Raw genomic sequence first — 10,580 nt, 5'->3', positions numbered from 1 at the left:
GGAAAAATATATTCACGGTCTAAGTTTATAATCCCTGTCTATAAGATCTGCATATATATGAAAGATGTGAGATTCTTTTACGCAGAATAACAAATAACTTTGTTATGTATACACTGCAAAGGGCTCAATTTCAATTTCCAAGAACATTACGTTTTGGTGGAAGATATACAAAGAGATTTGACAGGTGGATGTATGTGATAACATGCTTTGTTTCCAACATACGCGTCTGTTGTTAATGGGTATGTCTTGAGTGGTTACGAGTCTTTCTAGTTATAATTATTGTTGAAATGCATTTACTGCATGTATAACAAATACTTCATGCTCATGTTAACTATGCTTCCTACTATACATTGTAGAAGACATGATACCTGATCGGCAAGGTAGCCAGGTATGAACGCCTAGAATTTTTTCTTCGAAATCGTATTAAGGACAACAGAACATATCAAAGTAAATCCGTTTCTGTTTCCTTTAATAAATATTGAAAATGTCCATTCTTGACAGCTCTATATGCGGTTAAAAATTATTGCTGAATATTTGGTACTATAATTCACACTGAATACTTCTTAAAGTAGAACTTTAAGAACTTCGTCAAGTCAACGAATTTGTTTTGATAGACTCTTCCGTCAGCACAAACCCAAAGAAAAAATTGAAAGTGGTCAAATCGGGCGACTTTCCGACTGCTTTACGGTATCGAGTGGTAATTACTACGTAACGACTAATTGAATACCTTGCAATGAATTATAACTGAGGTCGTAAAATTCGATAATAAAACCATTAATGAAATGTCGAGAAGTGGAGGTTTTGTAAAAATTGCCATGAACTTCCATATGGTTTACGTTACTTTCAAACATTTAATATGGTAAAAATCATGGTTACTAGGAAACACTGCTTAAGAGTGTTTAAAATTTTCTTAGCTACGTAATAATTCGCATATAAACCACCTAGAAACTGGCAAAGTTAGTTACATAACCATGATTATAATTTCCATAGTAAAGTGTAAAGTGAGTTTGTAAATAAGCCAGTCCTTGCTACTTCTGTTACAATACAGGAAAAGTTTTGAGGACGACAATGACGCTAGCAGATGCCAAATCTGTGTTTCTTCTTACACTGCGTTGGGATAAAAGATTGATCGGTCTGAAAATCGTAGATTAACCCATTTTGTGCATTGTCATTGATTGTAACCTGCTACCTAACACCAAAAATTCCTTCTTAGTTTTTCCTCGAGGATGAAAAATTTCTGATATTTTTCTTGAATTGTCGAGCCCTAACAATGGTCGTTATATTTTTTGGAGGCAGTTGAAACTCGTTCTGGTAACTTTTTAATTTTCACATCACTCACTTAATAATCAATAAATTAAAATGCATTAAACTTCCAATTCGTTGTATTGCAAATAATACAAATGTCCAGTATTACGTATTAACAGGCTTATTCAAATAAATTTGAAAATATTGTTTAAAAATGCGTAAATGAATTTGCAATTCCAGTTTGGTGGTAATTCATTTGTAAATAGTCATTTTTACGTTGAAAGCCCGAAATCTATTCAATGGATTCTGCACAATTTAACATGATATGACTGACACGACCTGTATTTGGCCTTCTCAATGTGCGTTTATTCCATGAATGGGAGTAACCAAGGGGGGTTAACACATCTTTTCTTAAAAAAAAAAACCAGAAGCAACTGCTATACATTCCAATATATTAATCCAAAATACAATTTCCGTTCCATAATTTCTATAGGGCTTAAGGTCTTGATAAAGTTGCTCGTACATTCATAATTACATCGTAAATGAGTTACAAGCAATTTTGTAAACCTCCAGCAAAGTTGATGATTAACCCAAGTTTAAACTAAAGACTGAGGCCCCCTTTATGTACCTGCCTACTTTCGATTTATTGTCTTAATTAAACTATGCCTTATTTATCCGTCAAAGAAAGACCTACGGCAGGGATTGCCCGATACGAGTGGAAAATCCTGCTAATATTTTACTTTGGCCCTCAATTAACCCCCGGATGGATTACCGTGCCGAAACTTTCTTTACTTAAACACAAATTTATTTATCTTCATATCGTTAAATAAGGTTGACAGCAGGCGTGTTTTATTTACATTTAGTATTAGAAGACAGGACCGAAAGAAGTATTGTCATGGTTTCAGGAGTGCTAAGTGATTAAGCATAAGCCCTTTGGTCTGATATAGCGCAGTTTTTTAGGACTATTATTTTGGTAGGCAGTCAATATCATTAATTTTCTCTCAAATAATAAAAAAAAGAAATGTGTTTTGAACCGAAACTGTAGTCCGAGTAATTAATTACAAAATGGTATTTGTACACATTGTGATGATATACACCAATCTGTGGGCTCGGAAGTTAGATCTGCTCCACAAACTCTTTCCAGTATTAATTGAAATTTCAATGGACCTTGTGAAAGGCATCAGCGGACGTTCGACTTGAAGTTGGTGGACAAATTATTATGAGTGTTGCATGGGGAATTATAAAAAAATTAATAAAAAAACGAAAAATACTAATAATTATGACAAAAAAACGTTTCTTTGCTTTTTTGGTAATATATTTGGCCAATCAAATTCTTCATGATAAAAAATTTACTAACAAACACTTAGGTGTCCCTAAAAAGAACAAAGTGGAGACTCCTAGAACATCGAAATTATTTCATGATTACTTTCACAAAATCAAAGTGCAATTTTTTATATAAGTATTTTGGATGTCAATGTCTCTCCTGTAATAGCACAAAATGTCGCAACTTTTTCTCCATTTAACAAATTTTCTGTTAGCCTTTTTAACATTGCAATAATGGAAAGTTCAAAAGCTCGCATTCTATAGGGCAAACCAATGCTATTTTTCGACGTAAAATATGTGATTAGAATTCGGGAAGTGTACTTCGGGACTTCCTGTAGATGTGCTTTAAAAAAAATTGAATGATTACATCAAACCTGCAGAATTAATCTTAGAATGGCAACATGTTCAATTTATTATTTTGAATGACTTGCCTGCTTGTAGTGCCGTCCTCATCAATCAACTATTATTTGAATTATTATCTTATAACATGACTTATTAGCATATTGTACTTTTTTCGATCGTCTGTTACTAATTTCTTTGAGAGCACTAAACTTAATACATATTTTACAAGTACCACTGTGTTTATTTTGCGAAATAGGAGAATTTTGCATTTGAAAACGCACTCGAAACACTTTTCCTGGATGGCACACACGTACTTGCCTAATTGCTTGAGAATTTTTCACACAATTAAGATTTAACCCTTTGATAATTGGCTAGTTGAGATAAACATACAGTGAATTTAGCGGCAAGTAAGTTGCCACTTTACTTTTTTATTTGAATATCTGCAAAAAATTGGGTGCGTAATATAAAGCTGCATACGATTTTTTTAAATAAATGCAAAAATACGTTAAAACAATTTTTCAACGATTAACTTAACAAAACTCTAGGAAAAGAAAACGACTAATTGACTTTTGCGACTAAAGTTTTCTGGAACTTCAGCCTTTGCTGTTTCCCTTTCGGAGGTGAAAAGTTTACTTTGTACAAAAGATACTTTACTTTAATGGTCTGTGTAATGTCGTTAGAAATAATATTCATCGATTTGGACTTGAACCGCTCCGCAATAAGTAAACTTAACCTGTGACATTTTTTCCCAGAATAACTCCCTCCCCCCAAATGTAAGGAGCGGCATTTGTTGGGGTTTTAAGTAAAAAGGGCCTGATTGGCCGTCTATGTCATACATTTTTCTCTGTAATTCAGGTGGATCTGAAATGTACCATTTGATTTATTTTACAGTTTCACTTAAGAAAATTAAATGTGAAACTCGCCCAGACATGCTATTTTTTGCGTTATACAGCCTGCTAAGAAACGGATTTTTCTAACGTTTTTCTTATTTATCAGTAAATTAAGCTGCCGGATTATGCACCTAACTCTGATTCTAAATTAATAAAACCAAGCTTTCGGTAAAAAAAGATAAATAAAAACCACCAAAGACGGTCTGTGACCGCAAAATTTAAGACAAACCAATTTTCCACGAACAAACAAATTTTTTCTTTACTTACGTGTTATTTAATTGAGTTTGTTTTGCATTTTTGAGTAAATTTATATCTGTTTTTTTCAAAAACCAATCGATAGATTTTGAATCATCATATGTGATGTATATGGTATATAGTATATATACAGAGTGTTTGGTAGTCGGTGGAGGAAACTGAAGAGCATTGTAAAATATAGGGTGTTCTGGAATGATGGTCAAATCTTTTAAGAGGGTATTCCACCAGCCATTTTAGGGGGGGATCTTGGTATGAAATTGTTCAATTTGGGCTCTTCCTGTCCAAATATTCGGATCTCAAAATGGCGGAAAATAATCGTTATTTTTTTTCTTAATAACGGTTACACTTAGAAATTTAAATTTTGGTACATATTATCAGATAGTCAAATGCTATTTTGTAGTTGTGTCTATTCTTTGACCCATGTTTCTGGAGAGGGAGAATTAGCAACCCCTAATTTTGTTTTCTTCAGAACTTTTTCCTTCAATAGCCGATTTCAACAAAACTTCGTTTTTAAATACTAAACATAATTTTAATTTTTTTTTCACTCTTGTAATTTTTCCATACAACCAACAGTTTGCGTAAAAATAATTATAGTTTTTCTTACCCCATTAAGCATATTTTCATCAATGGTTACTGATAAACGCAGTAGGCGGTTGTTATGCTGACGCTTTTCTGTTGTTTTGTTGTCAACAAACCGCCATTAGATCTATTATTGACAGTTTCGGCGCAAATATCGTTAAGTTAGTTTATGCGTAAGATTATTGCTATTAATTAATTAATTAATTCATTATGAACAACAATTTTTCTAATGAATAATATGCCTACATGGATTTGATTTATTGCGAATGTCACGGTAATGCCCTTCAAGCCGTAAGAGCATATGTAGACAGATTTCCCAAGCGTCGCGTGCCTAGTAATCGAACGTTTGTTCGTATTCATTTAAAAATACGGGTCGCAGGTTCTTTTAATGGTCAGCAACGAAATGCAGGAAGGGGAAATGTAATCGGTGTTCAGCAAGAACAAGAAGATTTGAATTTCTTTGAAGTGGATCCTGGAAGAAGTGTCAGAGAAACATGTAAGTATTTCAATATGCCTACAACTAATATCTGGGGAGTACTGTCCACAAACGAATTGCATCCCTACCATTTCAAAAGGGTTCAAGAATTGTTACCCACAGATAATGACCTTCGCATAAGATTTTATACAGAAATACTTCACAGACGTATTTGAAATCCTCAGTTTATACAACAAATATTGTTTATTGATGAAGCTTTATTTTCATGACAGGGTATTTTTAATTTTCATAACATGCACGAATGGTCCGATGAAAATCCCAATTCTGCAATGACTGGAAAATATCAACATACTTTTTCCCTAAATATTTGGTCTCGCATCCTGGGAGAGTTTTCGATGGGACCTTTCATTTTGCCTAGGCGTTTAAGAGGAACTAAATATTCGCATTTTTTTTTAAATAACCTTTTCGGATTGTTGGAAGATCTGCTTCTCCAAAAAAGACAAAAGATGTGGTATATGCAAGACGGAGCTCCTGCCCAGTTTTCTTTGACTGTTTGGCGGCGGCTTAACGAAAATTTGCTAGGCCGTTGTAGTGGGAGAGGCCAGTATGCATCCATATACTGGCCTTCAAGGTCTCCTGATTTAAACGCTCTCGATTTCTATTTATGGGGCCACCTGAAAGATTTAATTCATGCCAGAGAAGTTAACACTGTTCAAGAACTGCGAGAAATAATTTTTAATGGTTGCAATGAAACAAGAGCATCTGTGCACACTCGACGGTCTGTAAATTTTAATTTCATTAAAAGACTATAATTATATCAAGAATGCGCCGAGGACCATTTTGAGCACTTGTAATTTTTCTTTATTATTTAGGGGATTAGACAAATTTATTTTTAGTTGTTCATATTGCTAATAATTAATTAAATTGTTTATTTCTCAATGTTTGATCTTAATCCATGGTTAGTGGTATGATTACGAGCTTAATAGGATAAGAAAAACTATAGATATTTTTTTACGCAAACTGTTGGTTGTGTGAAAAAATGACAAGAGTGAAAAAAAATTTTAAACGAAATTTAAAAACGAAGTTTTGTTGAAATCGTCTATTGTAGGAAAGAGTTCTAAAGAAAACAAAATTAGGGATTGCTAATTCCCCCCCTCCAGAAACATGGATCAAAGAATAGACACTACTACAAAATAGCATTTGATTATCTGATAACGTGTAAGAAAATTAAAATTTCTAAGTGTAACCGTTTTTAAGAAAAAAAAAAGATTATTTTCCACCATTTTGAGATCCGAATATTTGGACAGGAAGGGCCCAAATTGAACAATTTCATACCAAGATCCCCCCCTAAAATGGCTGGTGGAATACCCTCTTAAAAGATTTGACCATCATTCCGGAACGCCCTGTAGATAATTCTAAATCGATTTAATGAAACTTAGTCATATACAAAGTGTTACCGTTCTTGAGATATATTACCAGAATGAAATAATAATAGAGTATCGTTAAATTAAACACTGTATTAGGAAGAATAAAAATAAATCAAAACATAATAACTGCCAACGACTCTACAAACTATTAATATTTATGTTCAAATTGTAAACCGTTTTTTTGAATGAATTTGTGACCTCTAATTCTAGTGTGAGTTGTTGGGATACAAACTTGCAATTCATTTTTAAGTGTTTCACTCGCTTAAAAAATTCTAGTAATAAAATTACCTCGATTCTGAATTTCTACTTGATGCAGCAGTTCTTTCATACGTCTCCACACAAAGAAATTAAGAGGTGCCAAATCAGGAGATCTAGGAGGCCATAAAATGACACCATTACTGCCAATCCATCGACCAGCAAACGTTTCATTTAAGTATTGACTTACTCTTCGGTGGTAATGAACAGGACACTCATCGTGTTGAAAGATCATATTTCATCGTACATTTAGGGGTACCTTTTCCAATAAGGTTTATATATTTTAATAATTAGATATAGCCAAATGTTATTATTTTTGGCAGATAGACTTCTTAACAAGGAAGTTTTATAATAGTTTGCATTGGTAGGGCTCTAACCATTTTTACTTCTTATTTCGATTTTCTAATCAAGTTATTTCGATCCTAACAAAACGTTCATGTACAATAAGCTGATTATTTGATGTAGATCATAGTAATTTGATCTAAATTATTATGGAATGTATACTATCAACTTTCTTAAAGATATAATATCTAAATTTAATAATATTGACTGTCGCAATTTATTTGAATGCACCGAAAATACATCAATTATACTGAACAATTGAAAAACAAAAAATTGTAAATATCTCGAGAACGGTAACACTGTGTATATGACTAAGTTTGGTTAAATCGATTCAGAATTATCTATTTTACAATCCTGCTCAGTTTCCTCCGCCGATTACCAAACACCCTGTATATGTGTTAAGACGTAGGTCCATTTAAATAAGAAATAGATTAAGTTATAATTTAAGACCTTAAGTTACGCCTCTGTCCCGCAACTTATTTCCCAGTATTCTTCAGTAAACCAAACTACCTCAAGAGGGAAAAGGGCCGCTTAGTGCGGGGAGAGATATGTTCGTTCCCTTTTACGACGCAAGAAATTGGGATATCTACGATGAGCTAAGAAAGCTTATCGTGTATCCTAATAGAAGTGCGTCGTATAAGTACCCGACTAACGGTCACATTCCTTAAAAATAGGTACCAGATGTGTGAAAGTTGGCCCGGGAAGGCAGCACGCCTCTGCCTGGAGGTTCTGGCATTCTGGTACTTAAGATCTGGGAAGGGAGATTGCGGGGCTTTTTCTTTTGGATTTTTTGACAAGAACTCGAACAAACCGTTAGTAAATTCTTCGGGAAATAGAATAAAAAATATAGAGACTTTGAATCAATACTCAGGGACTTAACTGAACCACAAAATTTATATAGTGGCTCGTTGTCAGTTAGTCCTTACTCGTCTGGCCAAATTAATTAGCAGCAGTTCAATAAATCGTTATTATTGTTTCGGGGTGTTAATTAATTGAAACCAGAACCCAGTGTCCCTGATCCTGTAAGATCAGGGTGGTCCTTCAATAGTCCAGTCAACGTTCAACGTGAGTTTCACATCAAGGACCAACAATATGAATATGTATATTGTTACAGTTTAGACGAAATAAAACACCGAATCTCCACTACACGTCTTTATTTCGCTTTTTCGCCAAATCGAATGATTTATCCAAAAGTGCTAGGTCGTAGGGATTACACATCGCCAGCCGCATTGTTGACCGCGTCATTATCACAACTTGGCTGAATCACCCAATGTACACCTAAACACTCGTAAATAAGCAACCACCACCAATAATTAATTAGTAACAATATATATGAATATAGCTCTGAAGGTCCTTTAATTTCAGATGTCATTTGATAATGTGACGCAATCAACTTTTAAAAAAAGAAAAAAAGTCAAGAAATTATATTTTTTGACCTATTAAATAATGTTTCTGATTTTTGAAAAATAACAATGTGTTAAAAAGAGAGGGGGGGAGGGGGAGTTGTAATTTAGAGTTGTAAGGTATTATCCAAAGTTTAGCTGGTTTAAGCGCTTTACGGCCAGATGTTGTTAAAACGAAAAAGTTCACGTTGCGGCATACTTAAACGTGCCAAAACTTTTGTTAATTAAACACCTACCGGCAACCGTTACCCACGATAATGGATAATTTAATTAGCGTTGTTAACGGACTCTAACACAGCCCACACATTGGAGAATGTCCTGTAAATTTTCATATGTGCGTCCGTAACGGACGACGCAAACTCGTCTCTATTAACTGTTGTGAGGGATTCAGGGATATAAATATTATGAATCGATTACTAATATATCCAGGGTTAATGCCGTTAACTCCTATGTGGGGCACGTATTGCGTTTTTCACGTTACATTAGGGTACGTATAGAAAGTGTTCCGCGGGTGGTTGTTTACCCTCATGCGTCAGGTCCAGCGTCAAACCTTAATTGGGTGGCAAACCAAAAGCGATAGAGATGTAACAATGCGGAAATTCCAATTATACCAACAAAGCAATTTGAAACTGACAGTAGATGATTCATTCATATCTAATTTTCCTTACCTGAAACTAATTATGTCAGTGTGTTTATCTCATGGCTTACCTTAAGGTTCCCTATTAAAAAGAAATTGTTGATACCAAAATCCATCGTTTTCTTTTAATGTAATCTCCAAAAGTACATACAAAATTGCATGTTGCCAAACGTGGGTATTTTTAAAGGAAGATAATTATGAGTGTCCCAACTAAAATGTGCACCCTCGAAATGTCTGATTTTCTCTAAATGTGAGAAAAATGCTAAATAGATCAATTTTAACTTGAATTTGAGACCAGATTTTATCTTGGTTTCGAAGTCCTTTCTGCATCCCTCTAGCACCCAAAGCCACCCCCTTTAAAAACTTTAAAACACAAAAGGGGCCGAGCGCCACGTTATTTTGAAGCCGAGTACATTCTGTATATAGCCACGTTTTTTTATTCCTAGTTACAGTGATTAGTTTTTCAAAATGAGAAAATTGTTATAGGCTCACTGAAATGTTCAAGGTTCTTATTTTCTGCATACTTTTGTTCAAATTATAATTTTTTTTTTTTTTTTGGTAGAAACGAACTAAGAAATGCTACGTTATTTGCGCTAATTCTTAAACTTTTTAATCCGTTTAATTTTTTTTCCTCGGGCCACCTAAAGTCTAGAGTCTATACTACACCACCTGCACTCTACAAATGCTTCGAGAATGAATCGTTGCAGAGTGCCGTTTGATCACAGGAGAAATTTTTCAAAATGTTATAGAAGTTTTTCAAAATTGCATGTTTTATTGTATGGAAATTGGTGGTGGGGACATTTTAAGCAATACATTCGCTAAGTTTTTCACAACCACTTTTATTTCCTTTCATACTCATCTAAGCAATGATCTGAAAACCAATCGCTTAAACTTAAAAAAATAGTTGCATAGAGAATGGAAACTACTTCAAAATGATGTACCATGCGACCCCTGTGCCATTTCAAGTTTTTGAGGGGGTGGCTCTGGGTACTAAAGGGATGTAGAAATTAGTTCGAATTCGTGGTAAAATTTAATTCCCTCTCAAGTTTAAATTTTCGTCTTTTAACATTTTTCCCACATTTAGATTAAATCAAATATTTAGAGAGGTGCAAATTTTACTTGGGACACCCTGTATGTAAGTTAATCTCATTAATTTGCCAAGTCTATTTTGATTTACAATGTTCAAACACTTCGTAGAAGCCTCGAGGAAATGTAAATGTATTGATTTAGTGGCAATTTTCGTCGTCGGTCTTTGGCCTTACTACTAGGGCCATTGTCGACACTATCGTCTACAAAGGGCCGTTTACGAAAGGGCGCATTGGCAGAGGAAGCGAACAATAAATTTGCATATTTTAATGCTTTTGGAGATCAAAAGTGAATTATATTAAGACGGTTGATGTTGTTTTTTGGCAACAAACCTATTAAGTAGGGATTACATTAAAGCGT

The 10,580-nt window shown here is 34.1% G+C and overlaps 1 protein-coding gene across 3 annotated transcripts in view; it reads left to right on the top strand.

The window, feature by feature from the left end:
* Window positions 1–4,822: 4,822 nt before the first annotated feature.
* LOC136343337 (uncharacterized) overlaps window positions 4,823–10,580 on the top strand; it is a 47,343-nt gene continuing 41,585 nt past the window's right edge. For all 3 annotated transcript variants that reach the window (XM_066290015.1, XM_066290014.1, XM_066290016.1), the window contains exon 1: window positions 4,823–5,130. In XM_066290015.1, coding sequence (XP_066146112.1) covers window positions 4,881–5,130 — 250 coding nt within the window. In that variant the 5' untranslated portion in view covers window positions 4,823–4,880. The remainder of the gene's footprint in view (window positions 5,131–10,580) is intronic.

The sequence above is a fragment of the Euwallacea fornicatus genome, chromosome 14 (assembly GCF_040115645.1).
Source record: "Euwallacea fornicatus isolate EFF26 chromosome 14, ASM4011564v1, whole genome shotgun sequence".
NCBI lineage: Eukaryota > Metazoa > Arthropoda > Insecta > Coleoptera > Curculionidae > Euwallacea > Euwallacea fornicatus.
This window is presented reverse-complemented; position numbering and strand designations above follow the sequence as displayed.